Below are 20,451 nucleotides of genomic sequence, written 5' to 3'. Positions count from 1 at the left end.
GTGAAGTGGAGGAAGAGCTTGCGGTGCTCAGTGTGATGGAGAGAGAGAGAGCGAGCGAGACAGCGAGAGAAAGAGAGAGACGGATTTCACATGAATACACGATTGGTCAGACCGCTTGATGATGTCATGTGTTAACTGATGGCTAAACGTGTGTCTCCTCATGACATTTTGTCATGTTTTACCCTTTTAATTATGGTCAAACGTGTAGTGCAACATTCTCTTGCGTGTGCGAGCTTATCTGTGTATTTAGATGTAATTAGCACACAGAGATCATCAGTTCAGGGTCACGACAGTTAATGATCAAATTGAAACCCAGTAAGAACGAGGCAGAGCGAGCAGAGGGAGGAATAGAGGTGTGTGTCATACTGAGCATGCTCTTTTTGCTAACTTCCTGCTCTCTTCTTCCTGACAGAAAAGACCGTTCAGCGAGACCGGCGTTCAGCGAGAACAAGAACGAGAGGAAGGCGAGCAGAGGAGAGGCTCTGAATGCAGCTGACAAGAATCAAATCCAAACTGAGGAGTTATCATTGTGGATTTTTTTAACCCTCTCTATTTGAGTCATTCATTGGAACTGACATGAGTTTTTTTGTTTCAGTCACTGAGTTTTTCACTCATGTTTGACCTCAACGTCTGCCAGGTAGATTAAAGACTTTAGTAGTTTTTCTTCTTTGCGAATCTTTTGTCCGTCGAGTTTGAGAGAAACTCTGGGAGCCAACGGGGATTTTTTTTTTTTCATTTTGAACTTGCGCAATCTCTTTTATTTTCATTTTTTGTTCTCTCTGTTGTCTCACGGCGTCTTTTCTTGATAAGGTTTTGTTCCTCATAAAAGGAAGAAAAGGAGGAGACAGACTCAAGTTTCACTTTAACAGAAACTTGAAGAGCATTTGCATTCCACTTTGGCTTTCACAAGAGGACAAATCCTCCCTTGTGTGTTTGTGTGTGTGTGTGTGTGTGTATCTGAGTGTCCCTCTGCGATACATTGACGTGTATCAGGGGACAATAATTGGCCCTGTGTGTCTCTTCTGGGAAAATGGGATCAGAAAAGGACTCAGAGTCACCTCACTCCTCTGTGAGCGGCGTCCCCAACCCTAAGTGCCGAGCGGCGGGCAAACGCCAGGGCCGCATCTCCTTTCACAGCCTCTTCCACAGCAAACGGGGCTCTCGGGGCACCAGGGGCCCCAAAGGAGCAGCGGCCACCCCTTTATCCCATCATCACCACACACAACAACAGCTTCTTCCGTCTGCCTTGAGCTCAGCGCCGGCTGTAGCCGCAGCCACGCCCACAATGACCACCACCACAGCCGCCACAGCCCCCCAGGATGCTGCCTCCAGCACCCCTTCAAAGCCACTCTCCTCCAGCCAGCCTTCCCTGGGTGGAGCCCCGTCCGCCGGGGAGGCCACCCTGCTGGAGTGCCCCCTGTGCCTGGTGCGCCAGCCCGCCGACCAGCTCCCCGAGCTGCTGGGGTGCAGCCACCGATCCTGCCTCTGCTGCCTGCGGCAGTACCTCCGCATCGAAATCACAGAGAGCCGAGTCCAGCTCAGCTGCCCCGAGTGTGCCGAGAGACTGGCCCCACAACAGGTGGCGGACATCTTGGATGACGCGGCCCTGCTGGAGAAGTATGAGGAGTTCCTGCTGCGGAGGTGCCTCGCCTCCGATCCAGACTGCCGATGGTGCCCGGCTCCTGACTGCGGGTAAGAAACTGTCCATGTTTACAGCTCTCTTCTCCCTGCTGTCCCCTTTATTTAAGGAGCTGGTCTGTGATCTGATCGACAGCAGGCTCCTCTGTGCTCATTTCAGGCTTTTTGTGTTTCCATCTTTCTGTTTCTATGACATTATCAAATGTATTTACTCTGCTGTCCCCTCCAGCAAATGGCAGCCAGGCCACATGTTAATGTCTCTGACTTCTGTTTGTGTCCAGTGTAGGACTGCTAATGTTAAAACTAATGTTAAACTATAAAATTGGTTCTTAGTCTATAAAAACAACAGAAAACTGAAAAACACGTATCACACGCTCTGGAGGCCCAAGTCGAAATGTTCTGCTGCTTGTTTTGATGGTCTGACAACCCAAAACCTACAGAGATTTGAGGTACAATCATCTATAAATAGGAACAAGCAGCAATTCTTTATATTTGAGAAGTTTGAACCAGCAAATGTTATGTGGAGGAGATTCCTCATGGAAAAAAAGGACACTTTTAGGGTTGGAACTGGCAAAATGTACTGCATGTAGATAAGGAATGTTACAGAGGTTAGAATAGGGTCTGGGCTTATCAGTCTCCATTTTCCTGTTTCTATGATATTATCAAGTTAACTGATCTGAACAAACACGAAATATCTTCAGAGCGCTTATCTCCCATTTCCTCAAAGGAACTGAAATGAACTTTAGTGGCCTTCAGGGAAATCACCTTGTGCAAATGATACAAACCAATAAGTAATTGTGAGAAACAGAAACAAGATTACCATGTGCTAAATAAAAAGAGAAAATAGAGCAACGCTGGAGGCATTTCATTTTCTGTGACAGATGTTTGATTAAATACAGGAAGTTTCATATTTACAAAGAATTTATCGTCATTTAGATCAGTTCCTCAAAGCCTGAACAAATAGACAAAGTTAGTACATATTAGGATTAAACATCCGGTTTTAAGTGGAGAGGTCAGCGGCTATTAACTCAGATTAGTCTTTAGTAGTATTGCTAATGAAAGGATGACTATTATATCGTCATTATCAGTCAGATAGCTAACAATATTCTATTAACCCTTTTCTCTCACTCTCTTCCTCTTTCGCCCTCATTTTCTCTCTCTGATGCATCGAATCACTTGTCAGTTGCTGTCAGGAGGTTATATTTCCTCATTCTGTCCTGGATTTCAGACCAGCATTGCTTCAGAAGCCTCATAAATTACTGTATTTCACTGTCTGGGTTAGAAACAATGGGAGCCAGCGTGACCTGACCTGGCTGAGCCGGGCTTAGGAAGTTGAATGTGAAAGTGGAGGGGAGAAAGTGTAAGTGGGTTAGAAGGCTGTGAAGATGCACTGTGGTCGGAGGAGGGGAGAGCCAGATGGGTTTGGAGGTAGAGCAGCCCTCGTTAGGTTTCTGGAACAAATGAGAGGCGTTTGTTTCATCATAGAAAGCAGGAGTGATTCATTGTGTTTGTGTTTCTGTGTGTGTGTGTGGGAAGAAGCAACGCAGAGAGATTTTTCTGCTGTGGTTTTGTTCAGTAATGCTTGTATTGTCGCAGGGGAAGGCCATAGCATCTTTGCGGTATCTTTGCATAAATCTGCCGATATGCGCCTTCATATGTGCATTCCTGTTTCTCAGTGTCTGTGTGTCACACGCCGAAGCGTTCAATAACACTGAACAGGTCTGTAGGCTGTGAGACTCGCATTTTCTATTTGTCCTAAGACAGTACTAGAAGAAAATATGATGGGACGTTAAAATTAAAAGTTTATCCCCATGGGAGCATGAATGTGCTCAGTGAGTTTCAGATCACGAGATGAAAGTATCCTCCACTGTTACATATGTCACAGATAAATATTTAAATTGTTTGAAAAGTAAAACAGGAAGCAAAGACACTGTAGCTCATTGTGGCAACACCGGTTGGCAAAACTTACATAATCCTGAGTTACTAAAACATTCAGTGTTCAACCTCTGGGGACCAAAGAGTTGTTCAAGGAGAAACTTTGACTTGATAGTAAAACTCCAGTTGTAAGGTCAGGGGTCACCAAAATGACTATGAATTACTGTTTGTATCTGTTCAAGCAATCTACAGAATAAACAGCTTTGATTCCTGTTTTTATTGAGGAATATTGTTTAATCAGGTTTTTTCTGTATTTTGTCAGACATGTGAACACTGAATGACAGCAAACCTCCATTTCTGTTTTTGTAGTTCCTTATTTTTGTTAGAGCTACTGTGTGTTCAGCTGTGGACTGAGTCTGATCATGAATGTATGAGGTGGGAGGATGTTCACTCCCAGTGAGGATGAAATGCATATTTAACTGCTGTTATAACTGTTGATTTAGGAAGGTCGACATGTGTTTAAGTCTCTGTGTTACTTTCTCTCTGCACAAAGTGGACAGTGTGTTCATGTGTTACACATTCTGACCAGATCCCATAGACAAAAGTAAGGATTTTAGGATTAGGGTTTGAACTGGGGATACGTATTGGGTAAAGGTTTCGTCATGTAGGTGATGGAGGTTAAGATAAGCGCACAATGGATTCATTTAAGGAAATAATATTCCTGGGTAAATATACACCAAAACCAAAGTGTGTGTTTGCACCAGCAGCATCACAAGGGGAGAGGTTGACTGCTGACCTACATATTTACCAGGACAATCCTCTGTCTGACGCCAGCAGTGACTCACCACCGCTTTAAAATCAGACATGTTAACTAAGTCCAAATTATTATTCACCACAAACAGCCCTAGGGACACACACACACACACACACACACACACACACCTGGCAGCCACAGCTTCAGACTGTCGATCACTGGAGAAGGAAACAGTGCAATAGGTGTGAATTTCCCACAGTTTACATATGAGTGGAGTGTTTATAGCTGAAAATGATCCTATTGTGTGTTTGTGTGTGTTTCATATATATGTAAATGTAACCTGTTTTGTTGTATCTTATCTATTTCAATGTATTTAACATAAAGATAAAGATTAACAAAGATACAGTTTAGAGTCAATTAAAGATGTGATGGTTGCATATTTACATCCTTGCAACATCCTACTAGTTGAAAACATTGGTGAAAGATAAATACTTGGTTGTAGTTTAAAATAAATGAACTGTATTCTACCAAGGAAGTCAGTGTAGGAGTCCCACGTCATGCAGGGGAATAACAGACCAGTAAATCTCACCAGTCTGCTTACCACAGCATTAAAAGGAAAAATGAAGTCTAAATATATTCATTTCAGAGGTCCTAGCAAGTCGAGAAGAGGTCGTTTCTCTTTCATTTTTATTTGTTTTGAAGGACAACATCCTTTAATCAACATCTCTGGATATGTGCAAGTGTGAGCCAGCTGGTAGATTTCCAACTTTAGTCCTTAGAAGTGAAAGCAGCACAATATTGTCATATTAATGGTTATCACATGACTATTTGTAATGCGAAGGGGCCGCTGCAGTTTCCCTCAGCTCCATGGAGAGTTTTGCCATCTTTTACTTCATTATTTTGGTTTTTACCGCCTGTAATTTTACTGTTTTTGTTCAATCTCACCGTCCTCCTCAGACCTGACAGGCAACTGTACACTAATAGCAGACAGACAAAGTTAGCAACCAGCTGGTGAAGCTGGTGGAGCATCGAGCAGCTAAAGACACAGATGTTTCCCTCAGGAGCCAGGGGAGCTAAAAGCAGAGAGAATATTGGATTTAAGATTCACCAGAGATTCAGAAACAAGACTCCAAATGATTGATAATGCTAAGGTACTTAAAATGCTGAAGTCAATCAAAGGATTCCTCATTTATTTAGCAGAACATCATGAAGCATGTTAATGCCATCATGAGCTACTGGACTTTAAGAAATTAAACCTTGAAATATGATAACAGAAACCCCAGTGAACGTCACAAAAGCTCACTTGGCAAAATGCAAACCAAAACAGTGACACATTACACAAAACAAAGAAACACTCAGGTCCTCAGTGTTTTTTACTGAATTAATATTTCCCACTCACTCCGGCTGCTCTGGCTCTGATAAATCTTTCTTCTCATCCGGCCAATAAGGTCTCGGCCTGCGTGATTGTCAGGCCCGAACATCCAGTGAGAACAAAAAGTGCCGTCTCCTCTGGCTGTCAGTTGCCATGGCAACTATCGATGCGACATAGAGGGAGCGTTGCCAGGGGTAACAGGAGTTAGGACTTAATTAAACAAATCGATATGTATTTGCTGGACTCAGTGTGCAAGTGTGAGTCACTGTTTTGAAATTTGTGCCTTTGTTGTTGACAGACGCGTAATGTGCTCTTTAGTTTAGAGTCAGACTCTTCCTGGTGTTGAATACAGCCTGCTATTAGTGTGCATCTGTGTGTGTGTGTGTGTGTGTGTGTGCATCTGTGTGTGTGTGTGTGCTGTAATGTTGCATTTACAGGCTCAGCAGGGTGGCTTTTGGTGCAGCTGAACACTGACATGACTGTCTGTGCACGTTTCCTCTCAACACGCAGCACGTCAGCACTCATAAAACTCCTCCGCCTCTCATCTGTCTCCTCTCCTGACTCCGTCTTGTTGTATTTCACATTTACATCTACGTGATCTCACATGGCCCTCTTACCCTCCTGGTTTGTCCTCACGTTTTATCTGTCTCTGTCCCTCCCTGCTTGAAATGTCAGCCCAAATTGCTCTCAGCGCCGCATCAAAATCCACCAATCGTGAGACAGCACTGATGTGAGATACTCTCTCAGGAAAAAGCCACCGTGGCAGCCTGTGCTTTGTACCGCAACAAGTCCCTAGTTTGCCAGATGAAGAGCACAAACACTATTTTTCTCATTTTCTCCAGTTGTTCTGTAGCCATGTTAGCAGCACGGCTGTAGGGATGTCAGTCGGCCCGTCCGCTGAGCTGCTCCAGGCTGAAATGTTTCAACATCTGCTGGATGGATTGCCATAAAATCTGACACAGATGTCTGTGGTTCTAAGAGGATGAATTAAAAAGGCTTTGTTGACTCCCTAACTTTTACTTTGATACCACCATGAGGTTGACATTTGTGATTTTGAATGAAGGGAAATGGGTCAGAAACTGGGTGTCTGGTGAAGAGCTTGTTCATTACTCACTGGAATCTCTGCTGTCCTGTTTCCGATTAGGCGCAGAGTGCTGATGCTGCAGAAAGAAATGCAAAACTGGTGTCTGTGTTTTTGTTTACTTTAGTTGAATCAAAAGTTCACACATTTATTTAAGCAGTTTAGTGAGCATTTGACCCTTGAGGCTCGTTTCAAGCACAAAAGCAGCGCTTGCTTCATTGTTACAGAGGAGGCTACTTTTTGCAGATCTGTGTTTGAGGAAGAAGCGATGCAGGGCGAAGTGTTTCTGCAGGAATGCCAGTTCTTGTCTCATCTTGTCCTGAGAAAGCAAGCGCTTGTCTCCTCTGGTATCCGTTAATTTATTCCGTCCTGAGAACAGGCCTGTCACAGTGTTTTAGGAGGTGGTAATGAGGGACATGTTGGGGCCGCCGTGTTGGAGGTGCGCCAAAACAATTACAAGTTTGTCATGTTATCACTTCTTCCACACTCTTCTTCCTTTTAGTAGCATGACTTGAACACTCGACTAACATGCAGAAAACTGGCATCGTCTTTGTTTTTCAGGGTATGAAAAAGACAAAATAAATTATAAAATCCTGCTTTTGTTATCACTCCTCCAACATGTTTTCTTCCACTTTGCTTGGTGACAAAATTTTATGACTGGCGTCCTTTGTGTTTCTCCAGTGATTGACAGCCCATTTCTCAGTCTCGTCTCTCTCTTTAATTGCCTTTTTTGTCCTTACTGTTACAAAATGCCACCCGTTTTTCTATATTTAACATTATTTGCTTAGAAGTGTGATGGCCTCACTTCAGTACACAATAAAAGTGGTTAATCTGGTATAGTGTGTTCGTTTGTTGGAAATTCCAATGAAATTTGGTGGACAGTTTAGATTTGTGTAGGAGATTCCTCAATGTTGCAAGATAATAAATAATGATAATAATAATCCATAACAAAGTCGTCTAGTTTGATCTCACGTACGTCACATAGTTCGACAACTAAAGTCAAAGCTGAACACAAATGACCCTTTTTAATATCTCGTTTCTGAGCCAAACACTCGTGTCAGGACGCCCTGAATAACTCCATCGCTGCTGTATTCAAACACCTCTCCACACTCTCCTTTCTCAATATTGAACTTTGTGAATTCCATATTGATCGACCTCATCCCGTCTCTTTCCCCTCCTCTCTCACCGTTGTTACTAAGTGATTACTCCATTGATCAAATCTCTCTCTTCCCCAGTACACAGAGAGCTTTCAGGCCATGCAATGTGCCCATTAGTGGCCATATTGGAGATCTTCATCTCTTATGGTTAACAGTCAGCTGCATAAAGTTGCTAAAGTTACATCTGAGCTATGTAATAAGTTGCTGAAATTGGTGGCGTAGGTTTCAATAATTTACTCAGTGCTGCTCTTATACAAATCAAATATTTTAAGTTGGAAGTTTACGGCTGAGTCGATCTGCCACCAAGGGGCAGATGGACTCAGCCGTAATGCTTTACGTCATCTTATCATATTCTCATGGCTCACATGAAAACAGAGGTCACATTTTTTGTATCAGTTTGCACCACTGACTCCTGTCTCATGACCGACTGCAAACCATGCTGCATCTCTTTTGTGGAGAAGTTAATATTCTGGCAGAGCAGAGTCAAGTACATTTGGATTGTGCAGCTCAGATGATATGATGCATTTTTAGTCTCAAGGTCTCCATTCCTTCGAAGATCAGCATTGTCAGGCCAGTTTGTGATTAGTCAGTGATGCAAATTAGCATGTCAAGGTTCACCGGGTGAATTGGGAATCAGCTGATTACATTGAAACAATTTGTATTTGGTTTGCAAGACTTTGTTCGTCAGTCAGCTGATTTCTGTGGCTTCGTGCTGTGCAGGCAGCATAGAATCAGCTCGGTTTAGGCTGCCTTTAGTTTTAGATGTGGATGTCTGGCAGACATTTGGACTCAAAATTATGTGTTGATTCTCAGTGGGATCAGGAGTACTAACAATCCTTTCATATATCTGCAGGCTTGTCATTTATGGCCTCATATCTGTCTGTCGTTTTGACTCCATAATTTGACTCCTCTCTTTGTGTGTTTCTTCCTCTCAGATTTGCCGTCATCGCCTCGGGCTGTGCCAGCTGTCCCAGGTTGGTGTGTCGCAGAGAAGGGTGCGGTGCTGAGTTCTGCTACCACTGCAAACAGGCCTGGCATCCCAACCAGACCTGCGACTCGGCCCGCCAACAGAGGGCGCAATCCCTGCACACCCACAGCAACCACTCGCCCAGCTACACACAGGAGCAGGGACCCGGTGAGTGCCCGGAAATAACACACCAACACCCCTGTCAGGCTCCCCGGAGAGCAACAGGATCAAAAGTAACCACAGTCTGACACAGATACCACAGCCTCACACACACCGCTGCAAAATGGGTGTGTGCTTGGTACAGACATGGGTGTGTGCTTGGTACAGACGTAAACATAAAGATAAAATCTTCTCCCCAAGCATTTCTGACCTGAAAGTATTTTTCACACCTCTGAGAACTCTCTGCCTTTCTGTCTCTCTCTCTGTCAGTCTTTAGCTCGTGTCTGTTTCCTGAGTTCATCCTGTCTCATGTCTATTGTTCCGACTCCCCGTCGTTCCCACCGCTGGGTGAAGTGTGCAATGTTCAACCGAGCATGAGACACTATTTATATCACAGTTTTTCCTCTCTGTATTTTCGTGACTGCACCCTGCATCCTGTCATGCTGCATTTTAAAATGTCACCATAACATTTCTTTATCTGAGCTCAGTTAAGTCAGATTTCTAAAATGGCACATTGATTGATGACCTTACTAAAGGGCTGTGTTGTGTGATTTAAGTCCTTTTAGCCAATTAAAATGCATCCACCTCAACCACAAAGTGAGAAGTAAGAAAACAGTAGCACCACTATGTTGAAACTTTGAAAACTTTGAACTCAGGTCTCTGAGGAAATATTTGGGGCTGTTCTGTATTGTAGATCGAATTGCAGGAACTTTCCCTGTACTTTTACACAGACAGACATATTTTTAAAATACTGAGGGGAAAAATAATAAACTGTGTCATACACAATTAGAAAGCAGAGGTTCTTCAAAATGTTCTTTAAAAGTGTCATAAAATAATGATAATAAAAAAAACGTTTTCTTTTGTTTTACGCTCATACATTTTAAAAATAGCTCTTTGTGATTTATTCATCATAATTTTTGTTGACAAAGTTGCACAAAGCTATTGTCCCAAATATTTTAATTGGTTTCCTGACTCACTGAATTCCAACACTTTTCCATCTATTTTTCTATATTTACATTTTTCCAAGGAATCATAGAAAGACAACAAAACATAATTGAGCAAACGGTTGGTCACCGATACAGTCACACGTTATTCTGATGGAAATAGTCAGGAGATGGTTAGCTTAGCTTAGCATGAAGATTGGGAGCAGGAGAGCCAGGCTAGCTGCTTCCCCCTGTTTCCAGTCTTTATGCTAAGCTAAGCTAGCTGTGTCCTGACTTACAGCACAGACATTGGAGGTGTACCAATGTTCACATCCGACGCTCTGCAAGAAAACAAAATGTTCCAAATTGTTGAGGTTGTCCTTGTTGTAGTGATGATTGGTACTAACATAAAACATCCGTGCTTGTGCGTCCAAACATCGTTGTATGTGGGTGTCTTAATTCCAATTTGATTAAAGATCTATTAACTAGATCCCTCCAGCTGTCCTCAGTGATTCTTCTCTGTCTGTCTTTCCTTAATTCACCACTTCCACTCTGCCTCTCTCTGCCAAGCATTCAGAAAAACTGACATTCATCCAGGAGGCCAAAACTGAGTCATAAAAAAACCCAGGCCGCTCCCTCTCTGTCTGACTGTCTGTCTGATCTCACCTGCCGCTTAGTCAACTGGATACAGGCGAAGATATTCAGAGACACACAAAGACAGGAGGGAGGGAGAGAAGAAGAAATGGGAGGGGAGGAGAGATGGGGAGACGAGATGAGAGGATGAGAGCGGAAGAAAGAGGAGGAGGAGGAGGAAGAATGGAAAACATGAGAGGAGAGGAAGAAAGTGAGGGCAAAAGAGAGACAAGAGAGTGTGTTAAGTGGTTTCAGCTGAATACACAAACAATAGCAACTACTCCTACACACACACACACACACACACACACACACACACACACACACACACGCGGATCTGCCAGAGTCTCTTCAAGTTAAAAAGCCAAACTGCCCTTTAAAGAGCAGAGAGCGACAGGAATTGAAACACACAGTAAACTGACTTCTTTTGGGGCTTCTTGGCTTTCTTTCCCTTAAAATGCATTAGAGGACAAACTGCTGCAATTGTCCGATCCATTTCTCTAATGAGGTTTGATTTTGTTGCCAACAGAAGAGAAAAGAAAGTCCTGCTGGATGGGACCATTGCAGAGCTTCTAGTTTTAAAAATATTTTAACCTTTTTATGGACTGAATCTTAGACATTGAAGGATTTTTTATTTTTTTTATTTCTCTTGAACCTGTTTGACTTTGAACACTTATTAATACATCCTATTAAGTTTAAGTGGTGTAAACATCTTTAACCAGATACAAAAAAGAGTTTGATATTATTTGAGCTTGCCTGAAGGATTTAAATAAACTGGATTTTTGTTGAAAGGTCATTGCTGATGTTTTGAAATAGCAGTGAGTGGGGAGGGAGGACATTTTGGGATTTGGTGAATGCACTTCTTCACTTTCTTGCTGAGAGTTAGACAAGAGGGTCGATAACACTCTCATATCTGTCTGATAAATATGTTAGCTTGAACTTAAACTCGCCCTCCGTCCGTCCCCAGCTGATGACATCAAGCCCTGCCCTCGCTGTGGCGCCTACATCATCAAGATGAACGATGGGAGCTGCAATCACATGACCTGCGCCGTCTGCGGCTGTGAGTTCTGCTGGCTCTGCATGAAGGAGATCTCCGACCTGCACTACCTCAGGTACTCAGATTCTTTATTTCACTTCTTTACAAGATACCTTATTCTTTTGTCTTTCCATTACAGATCACATTTTTAAAAAAGCTGCTTTGCCCTGTCTGCACGAATCTTATTTATTCCTCTGATGGTTTGGTCTTTGAAAACATGTGACTTCCCAAAGTTAATGTAATATAATGTGTGGTGCTAAACCAAAATCATACGGTGCCAATACTCAATACCCAAAGATAAAAGGTACACACACACACACAAATATCCAGGACCAAGTTGACTAATCTCAATATCACCAATTTACCTGTTAATATAATTAACCTGTTCAGAAGAAGCATTTTAAACTGAGATTCAGTCCAGCTGGTGTCATCCTGCTGAAAATATTCGGTGGTTCATTCTCTTCATCTTATGGTTATTGACATGTAAACATTTATTGCCCCTCATCAGCACCAACATCTTTTAGAAACATTTTTTATATCAGTAATATGTGAGGCTTTTTTAAAGATTTTTCAAATGTATACTGCAACCTTAACTCCTCCATCTTTCACTCCATCCTTCCCTCTCCTCCTCCTCCCTCTGTGTCTCCCTCCTTCAGTCCATCTGGCTGTACGTTCTGGGGGAAGAAACCTTGGAGCAGGAAGAAGAAGATTTTGTGGCAGCTGGGCACCCTGATCGGAGCTCCGGTGGGCATCACCCTCATCGCAGGCATCGCTGTTCCCGCCATGGTCATCGGCATCCCCGTTTACGTCGGCCGCAAGGTGAGAAACCGGCTGTGAGATAAACCTCCGTACAGTGCTTTGACCTTTCAATGATCTTGTCAAGGTTTCGAGATTTAATAGACAAGTGAAAATACAAATTTAAGTTTGTTCTTTTAGATGTATTTTAAGAAAAATCAACATTTCTCAGGTTTCTTTGCTTTTTCTAGTTAGTGAAGTTAGTTTTATTATGTTTACTCTTTTCCTTTTCCTCCGGTTTTTGGTATTTTCTGTTTAACTCTGCTGTAAAGAAGGTTTTTAGTGAGTATCTGGTGTTTAAAGTACATGTTGAAAGTGCATAGCTTCAAGCTAAATAGCACAAAAAGACAGATTTTACATAACTTCTAGTACACATGTAACTCCCCATTTGTATCTGACTTAATTATGCGTTTAAGTTTTGGTGATTAGATCATTTTCCTTTTTTCGAAATACAGGATATAAAATAAAAAAGCTGTGAGAAGGAAAAAGAAATTAGAGACGTTTCAGGGGACTTTTCAAGAGGAACTGATGAGAAACACTGAATCATTGAACATGTTCGTAATCTTAATCTGGCACTTTGTTCCTCAAACAGTAGAAGTACACACTGATACCAACAGACGTTTCCTTTCATCTTCCCTCAGTTCGCAGTTCACGAAGACGTATTCACACTTTTTTTAACCTTTACGGTCAGTTCACTTAACACTTATCTTCGTCCACGCTGCGACAGAAACCAGAAGTGGAAACCCACAGAACTGTGGCAGAACACACAAATAGTTCACCGCACTCCCTCAGTCAGTCTTTCACAATCACCTCTGGTCATTATCTGGAATTTATAGCATTGCAGAACAAAAACCTTTTTGAAGTTTCGGTATGCTGCCCTAATTTTTAACACAATGTTAAAAGTTTTCTAGAAATGCCAGAAAGTACTTTCTGATCCTTTGAGAACCGCAGAACAGTTTCTATTCACATCACCTATGACGCTGACCTAAAGGCAGATTCATGAACCGCAAAACAAGAACCTGTAGCTCACTGACTCACTTCAATTGTCTTAAATTATGTAAATTTAAGGGTTGAATTTATTAGAGACTTAAATGCTTTGATACCTGTAGTACCTTAAAGGATGACTCCAGTAATCTTAAACTTGGGCCCTATTTTTTTTTTTACATATATTTTTTACAAATGACTGGTAGGTACAAAAACATTGGGAACTGGTCCAGCAGATTGCCTCTTGTCTGTAATGTATTTGTGTTCCACAAATATTGTGTTGGATCCGAACTTACCCTTTGAAACACCCAAATCACACAATAACCCGAACAGACCAGCTGATCCAGACAGCGATAGATCTGCAGCTCCAATGTAAAATTACTGGGTTTTTTTCAGTTGACTCTGGTGGCTGTGAGCTGAGCAATATAACAGCTATTTCTGGCTCGTCTCTGTATTGATCTTCTCTGTTATGTTGTCGGACACTTTGACTAACAATCTGAGCCTGTCAGTGGCAGAAACAGGCACTTTTAGTGGACTCACTTTGATGTGGGGCAATTTCCCCCAAAGGATTACATTACAGCACATTCACCGCCTGTTCTCAGGCTGAGGTGATCTACTGGACCAATTCCAAAAGTTTTTGTACCTACCAGTGAATTCTAGGACCCGGCTTTAAAAATACAATAATTATTACAATTGCATTTTTGCAGGTTTATTTTTCTGTCTTTGGAGCAAGTCAGTGGTTCTGACAGATCTTCTAGATTTAAGGATATTTATCAAAGGCAGAGCTGGAATTTAAAGAAGTGAATGAGACCAGAACTTGTGAATTTCCTTTTTCCATTTGAGTTCACAAATGTACCTTTCTATTGAAGAAAGCTTGGGTTTCTGTGTCTTTTGTTTGTTTCACTATTTTGGCTTTAAAATTGGCATGAAATCTATTAAAATTACAATTTAGCAAACCTAAAGACTCTGAGCCGTCTAAAAACCTGCAGATATGCTCTTTTGACTCCATAAATGTGAATTGTCGCTTATGCTGTTATGTTATTAGAGACAGAACAAGCAGCATTAAGCACTAACAGCATTAACATACTGCAGCGCTCCCTTGTGGAGAACAGTGAAGCTGCACACTGCAGTCGGAGCCTTTGAGAGTCTGGCACAATGTGTTGACCAGTTAGATTAGCTGGTTAGCTGCAGCAGCTCACACACACACACACACACACACACACACTGTGCTTCACTCCTTCATGTTAAGATTTGTCCAAGTGTTGTCCAAGCTTTGGTCGACTTAGTCAAAGAAAAACTTTTCAGGAAATGTTTCAGTGCTGATTTAGGTAGCGAGAGGAGTAAAGCCCTTTTGTTACTCTATGACTTGTTATGACACAGATTTTGTTCTTTAGAGAGAAGTTTTGTGGGCTGTTTAAAAGAAATGTCTGTGTGTAAATGTAGGTTAGAGATGATTCATAATGAATCCCTGCAGGGAAAACTCTCACAGTGTTTTTAGTATGCCAGTCCTGTCTGAGTATTTATAGACTGGACTGTTTGTTTCAGTAATTCCACAGAGTCTTGGGCTGTAGCTGCTGCTGAGCTCAGAGAGGTCGCGTCCTGGTATTGTTTCTGGGAATTTACGGGGTTTAACATCCTCAGGAGGAGTTTACATTCTTAAAATCCAAACAAATTACACATGATGGGGTTTCTTTAAGGATGATTGTGATGTTTCATATTGTTAAATTAGCCTAAAATACAGTGGGATTGACCTTTTCTCCAAAGTGACAAATCTAAATAATCAGAAGATTTTCACAAACTTCTTATGGAGGAATTTATACTTTTCTTCTGGTCACAGCTTTGATAATGTCTGAAGGAACTAAAGGTGAAGGGACCAAAACATGAGATAAATGTTTCTTCAGAAGAGCACATTTATTCCTGGTACTTTATGCTCCGAGCTGAATAAAGTCATTTGAAATGACAGAGTGTGTGTTGAGACACTACAGGCAAAACACTGTCGCTTCATGCACTGGTCAAGTCTGAGGTTTTGGGCCGTTTTGCTGCCATAAAATACACATTTAGGTGTTTATTTTTCTAAACTTGGTCCGTTTGCATCTGCAGATTTCTCTTAGATTCAAAACTATGTATTTTTTCTCAAAATCTGAGCCAGAAAACTCAATTTTTAATGGCTGTGAACAGTATTTCCTTTTTAATAGACTGTTAAAAAAAAGCTCTAACATGTCAACAAAATGAAACAAGAATTTTGAACCTGGCATCATCAAATGTTCCGATTTCTCTTCTGGAAATGCTTATAAATGAGTACATATTTAATTTACTCTTTAACCCATATTTAATATGAGTCATTTACATAGTTAAACATAAAACTTCAGAAAAAAATCAAAAAGTAATTATGTGTTGATATAAATAATCTACTGGAGATGTCTCACAGTGATATCTGTTAGTTTTTACCCTGCTCACCTGGTGTGTGTCTCGTTAGTCTGACTGTATTTTAGAAAGAAAGTAAAAAGTAATAAAATAATAAAAACACAACACACATTCAAATACAGAAAACACATATTACAAACTGTTTTCACCAGTTGCATGGTGGATGAATACAGAACTGTTTATTAGAAAATAGGTCCAACATAAACCAAATAACACACATGAATATAAAGGCAAATAATAACATACTTGTTCCTCAGTGTGTGTGTGTGTGTGTGTGTTGTAACCGTCCCTGTCCCTCTGCTGCAGATCCACGCCCACTACGAGCTGAAGAAGTCGTCTCGCCACAGAAGGAACCTGGCCATCACAGGAGGCGTGGCCCTGTCGATCATCACCGCCCCGGTCATCGCAGCTGTCAGCGTGGGTAAGAAACCGCCGGCCAAAACACACCGAGCTGCGTCTGTTTACCAGACAGGCTGCCGTTCGTCACCTTGAACAGGAGAAACGCTGCTTTACAAAACGAAGTGATGCAGACTGAACAAATACCTCTTCTCTAACAAAGATTTTAGAAATGTGTGACACCTTTCTACTTCAACTCCTTAACTTCTCTACTTTCTTGTTTTCTTCGTCACTTATTTTTTGATGCAGCCAGAGCTGACACAATGAATATGAACTTCTTTTAAGCTGAAAAACGGCTCCTTTTTCTTTTATTTCCCCTCTGAAGAGCAAAAATATTACGTACAGTTAAAACATTGAAGCCGAACAGGTGTGAAACTGTTTCTGTCCCTCATGTGTCGTCAGGTATTGGCGTGCCCATCATGTTGGCCTATGTGTACGGCGTGGTGCCCATCTCTCTGTGCCGGGGAGGAGGCTGTGGAGTCAGCAGGGGGAAGGGACGAGGCGTGCGGATTGACTTTGATGAGGACGATGGGCCAATCACAGGTGAGGACTCCGATCTCATAACACTATAAACACACTTTGTTATTAATCACACATTCAAATTCCACCTTTTCACATGTTTCTGTCTACTTCTGCAGTGGCGGACGCGTGGCGGGCCCTCAAGTCCCCGAGCCTCGGTGAGAGCAGTCTGGAGGGGGCGGTCAGCGGTCTGAGTACCACCTCCCCCAGCGAAGGGCTCTCAGTGGCCCCCGGGGCGCTGGGTGACACACCCCACTTCAACACCCTGGCAGGCGGCGCCCTGGGGACCCGCAACGGCAAGTACAGCAGGTGAGGAAACGCTGGAGCTTCGTGTTAATGTTTGTTTTTAGTTTTATCGTTTCAGTTAGTCTTTGATTTTCTCACTTTTTTTGGTTTAAAGTTTAGTTTTATTTAACCATAATAACCTTGTTTATGTCCTGCTTCCTGTTCTGTTATTTCACCTAAAGACAACTTTCCTTTACATTCAAATTAGATCCATTTAGCAGCTGAAGTTGAGCTTTAGATTTTTTGACAATGCAAAAATACCTTAAGTGAATGGAATTAAGTCAAGTCACCACAGTTGTGTCCAAAACGCTAATTATCTAAATGAAATGTCTAATAATCGGTAGTTGATGTGAGTGTCTGCTGTGCTCCAGGCTGGAGGTGCAGGCAGCAGAGCTGGCCAAGGAGTCGGCCCAGAGGGACACCGGCAGCCTGGGAGCGGGGAGCGACTGTGCCAGCACCCGGGGAATGGCCGGCTCCATCATCTCCTCCTACACCCTACCTGACAGGTGGCGCTCACGTCTTCTTCTGTGGTGTCTCTGAGCTCTCTCTCTTTTTTTCTTCTTCTCAGATTTCACTTTTCTTGTTTCATCACTGCTGTGTGTGTTTCTGGCTTTTCTTTTTCTCTCCTTCCTTCGTTCACAAACAGTTCTGTCAGTTTTCAGCCTGCGGATCCGTCTGTCGGATTTGATTTGGATGTGATGAACAGAATTGAAACTAATCTGATGACTTGGCAGCTTCATGTTGTTTCTCTTGTGAGCTGCATGAGACCCTCTCAGCATTAGAGGCAGCTTTACCTCCTCCTCCTCCTCCTCCTCCTCCTCCTCCTCCTCCTCCTCCTCCTCCTCCTTCTTATTATTATTAGCCAAAGTTGTGAGGCTTTTCTAAATATTTGTGTCATTAAGAATTCAGTGTTTTAGTTCAGATTTTAGTCCATCAAATGAAAATATGTCACACAACCCCTCTCCAGTCCACCATGCTTTATTAAGTGATGTGTTCTTCATCCTAGTCGTAGTGGCATTAAGTCCTCAGATGTCTGTTTCTCTGTGTGATGACATCGGAGGCATCCCTGACTTGTTGTGAATCACTCTGTCTGCAGGGAGTGCACCAACCTGGAGATCCAGGTGGACATCGAGACCAAACCCAGCCACCTCTGCCTGACCAGTGAGGAGGACCTAACCCCGCCCCCGGGCTCTGCTGCCATGGCGACCGTCTCCGGAGGGGAGGAGCCTCAGGACTGCAGCTCCAGAAGGGGCGGAGCCTTGTCTGGCTCCGCGCTGGGACTGTCGCCGGGAGCATCAATCAGGGAGGGGCTCCGAGACGTCACCCTGGCTCAGCCGGAGAGCATCCGCAGCGACCTGGAGATGTCGGACACTCAATCAGACGACATCGCAGAGCTGACGTCTGACGACTGTGACTCGCCTCACCCGAAAAGCTGTCACCTGGCGGCCGGCCAGCAGCCCCCCTCCTGCCGAGCCCTGAACCCAGCCGAAGGCCTTCACTGTCCCGCAGACAGCAACGTCATCCTTTACGTCTGAGAGAACAGCAGCTCTCAGGATTGCACAAAAACTAACCGATCCCCCCACAGTCATTTTGAGCTCTTCATAGCTTTTCTTTCTCCTTTGTCATTTCTCGTTTGCTGCTTTTGCGACTCACAGACACCGTCTTAAACACAGACAGCGTTTGTTTACTTTTGTCTGTCTGTCTGTCTGTCTGTCTGTCTGTCTTATCTATCTTCCTGTCAATCTCCTCACTGAGTAAATTGTCAGGCTTCTACCTCTGAGATTTATAAGATGATGATTTATGTTTACTCCTTGGTGCAAAATGCCTTGGCTACTTAAGCAAAAAAAAAAAAAAAAAGAAAAGAAAAGAACAGAAAAAAAAGAGGTACAAATTTTCCAGAAATATTGCAAAATTGAAATTCTGAAATAAGGTGAAATGTCACCGAGCACAGCTGAGGGAGGACGAAGGGGACGTTTATAACAATGTGTGAATGAATGTGGACTTTGTACTCGACTATTGTGGCTTTATTTTCTTCTTTTCTCTATTTATATTCAGATGACCTTGAAATGTTATTATTTGCTGTGTGCATGAGTCTGCATGAGCCACGGCTTGTGTGAAAGGTTTCGAGGGGCAGCAGTGAGTTTCTGTTACACTGGTGAAAGTTCAAGTTTACGTTAGAGGATGAAGTTGCACTTGAATATCACTTAACCTGCACAGAGTAGGAGGAGGAGGAGGAGGTGGAGGAGGAGGAAGAGGAGGAAGAGGGAGGACATGGAAAGAAAAAAATAAGTGTTTGAATTACAGAAATATGTGTTTGAGTTCTGACAATGACGCGGTGAGGCCAGACTATGACAGTGTCGGACTTTTTAGACACGAAACGGTTTTGTCTGACCTTTTTGCACTAACATGCACATCAAACAGACATTAATCATTTTAAATAACCCACTAAGAAATGACTGTAGGTAAAAACTTAAATATAATCCTCTAATCTCAAATATGTAGAAAACAAAAGTACGGCTCGTTTTTTTAAATACAAATTTTAGCTCATTAAGTGGCTGTTTTTAGACTTCATGTAGTCTTCAATCAAACATATACTTGAAACAGTTTTGTAGAAACTCTAATTTAGGACACATTTTCCTTTTTTAGGCACATTTTTCAGGTGTGTGTTAGTTGTTTGCTCTTCCACCAAATAGACAAATGTTCGATGGTTTCATGTCACACAAACTGCGTGAGGCACAAAACAGTGAAATATTTGACAGAAAAAGCAAAGATCTGGTCCAGTGTCCAATAAATGAATAAATTAAATCTAAATATTGAAAAGTTCCCTCTATGATTCTCCTGTCGCTTAACGAGACCGACAGTGCAAAGATAATCAGTTCCTGCTCATGTATGAGAAAGAAAAGCAGCCAATCCTCATATTGGAGAAGCTGAAACGTCTCATTTCGGCTGTGATTTGTGAATTATTTTGCAAACTTAGACAGTGAACCCTTGACTTCCACCTTAAAGTGGCTTTCTAACGTGGCGCTGCTCCCTGGTCATTGTCAGAAGTCTGTCCGCTGTGTGTTTCTGGTGTGTGTCACATGACTGGACCAGTGTTTGACAGCCGGCTGCCTGCCTTATAGACACTCACTGACCAACACAGCAACAACACACACCTGACTGGTTTTGGCTGTCTGAATGTGTGTGTGTGTGTGTGTGTGTGTGAATGGACTCCCGATGAATGTATTTGTTTGTCCCACCTTGTTTTTTTGAATGAGCACTTGTGCACTTTATCTGAATTTATCGTATTTATCTTTGTTGTTCTGTTGCTATGAATGAGTTAACTTCACTTGCATACAGAAGTCTGTGGTACAACCAAAATAAATCACCTACCAGAAGGCCTTTTATGTTGGATGTAACTAACGAAGAGTTTGGCTCCAAAACATTTGAGAAATACTTTGCCAAGTTTATCAT

General features: G+C 42.5%; 1 protein-coding gene across 1 annotated transcript; it reads left to right on the top strand.

Moving 5' to 3' along the window:
- The first annotated feature begins 722 nt into the window (after positions 1–722).
- rnf19b (ring finger protein 19B) lies at positions 723–19,253 on the top strand. Its single transcript, XM_070846279.1, has 9 exons — positions 723–1,692; positions 8,813–9,012; positions 11,527–11,671; positions 12,252–12,414; positions 16,105–16,219; positions 16,597–16,737; positions 16,833–17,022; positions 17,370–17,504; positions 18,095–19,253. The coding sequence occupies exons 1-9, from the start codon at positions 1,031–1,033 to the stop codon at positions 18,531–18,533; spliced, it is 2,190 nt and encodes a 729-aa protein (XP_070702380.1). The 5' UTR covers positions 723–1,030; the 3' UTR covers positions 18,534–19,253.
- The last annotated feature ends 1,198 nt before the right edge of the window (positions 19,254–20,451 follow it).

Source organism: Pempheris klunzingeri, chromosome 16, assembly GCF_042242105.1.
Source record: "Pempheris klunzingeri isolate RE-2024b chromosome 16, fPemKlu1.hap1, whole genome shotgun sequence".
NCBI classification, from domain to species: Eukaryota; Metazoa; Chordata; class Actinopteri; order Acropomatiformes; family Pempheridae; genus Pempheris; species Pempheris klunzingeri.
The sequence above is the reverse complement of the archived record's forward strand: the minus strand, read 5'-3'. Positions and strand labels throughout refer to the sequence as shown.

What these genes read in the sequence shown, in the direction of transcription:
- rnf19b (XM_070846279.1), top strand. Translation starts at nt 1,031, where the DNA reads ATGGGATCAGAAAAGGACTCAGAGTCACCTCACTCCTCTGTGAGCGGC. An exon ending in CATCGCAGCTGTCAGCGTGG is followed by an intron (nt 16,220 to 16,596) that starts GTAAGAAACCGC and finishes ATGTGTCGTCAG; the next exon opens with GTATTGGCGTGCCCATCATG. An exon ending in TCCTACACCCTACCTGACAG is followed by an intron (nt 17,505 to 18,094) that starts GTGGCGCTCACG and finishes CTCTGTCTGCAG; the next exon opens with GGAGTGCACCAACCTGGAGA.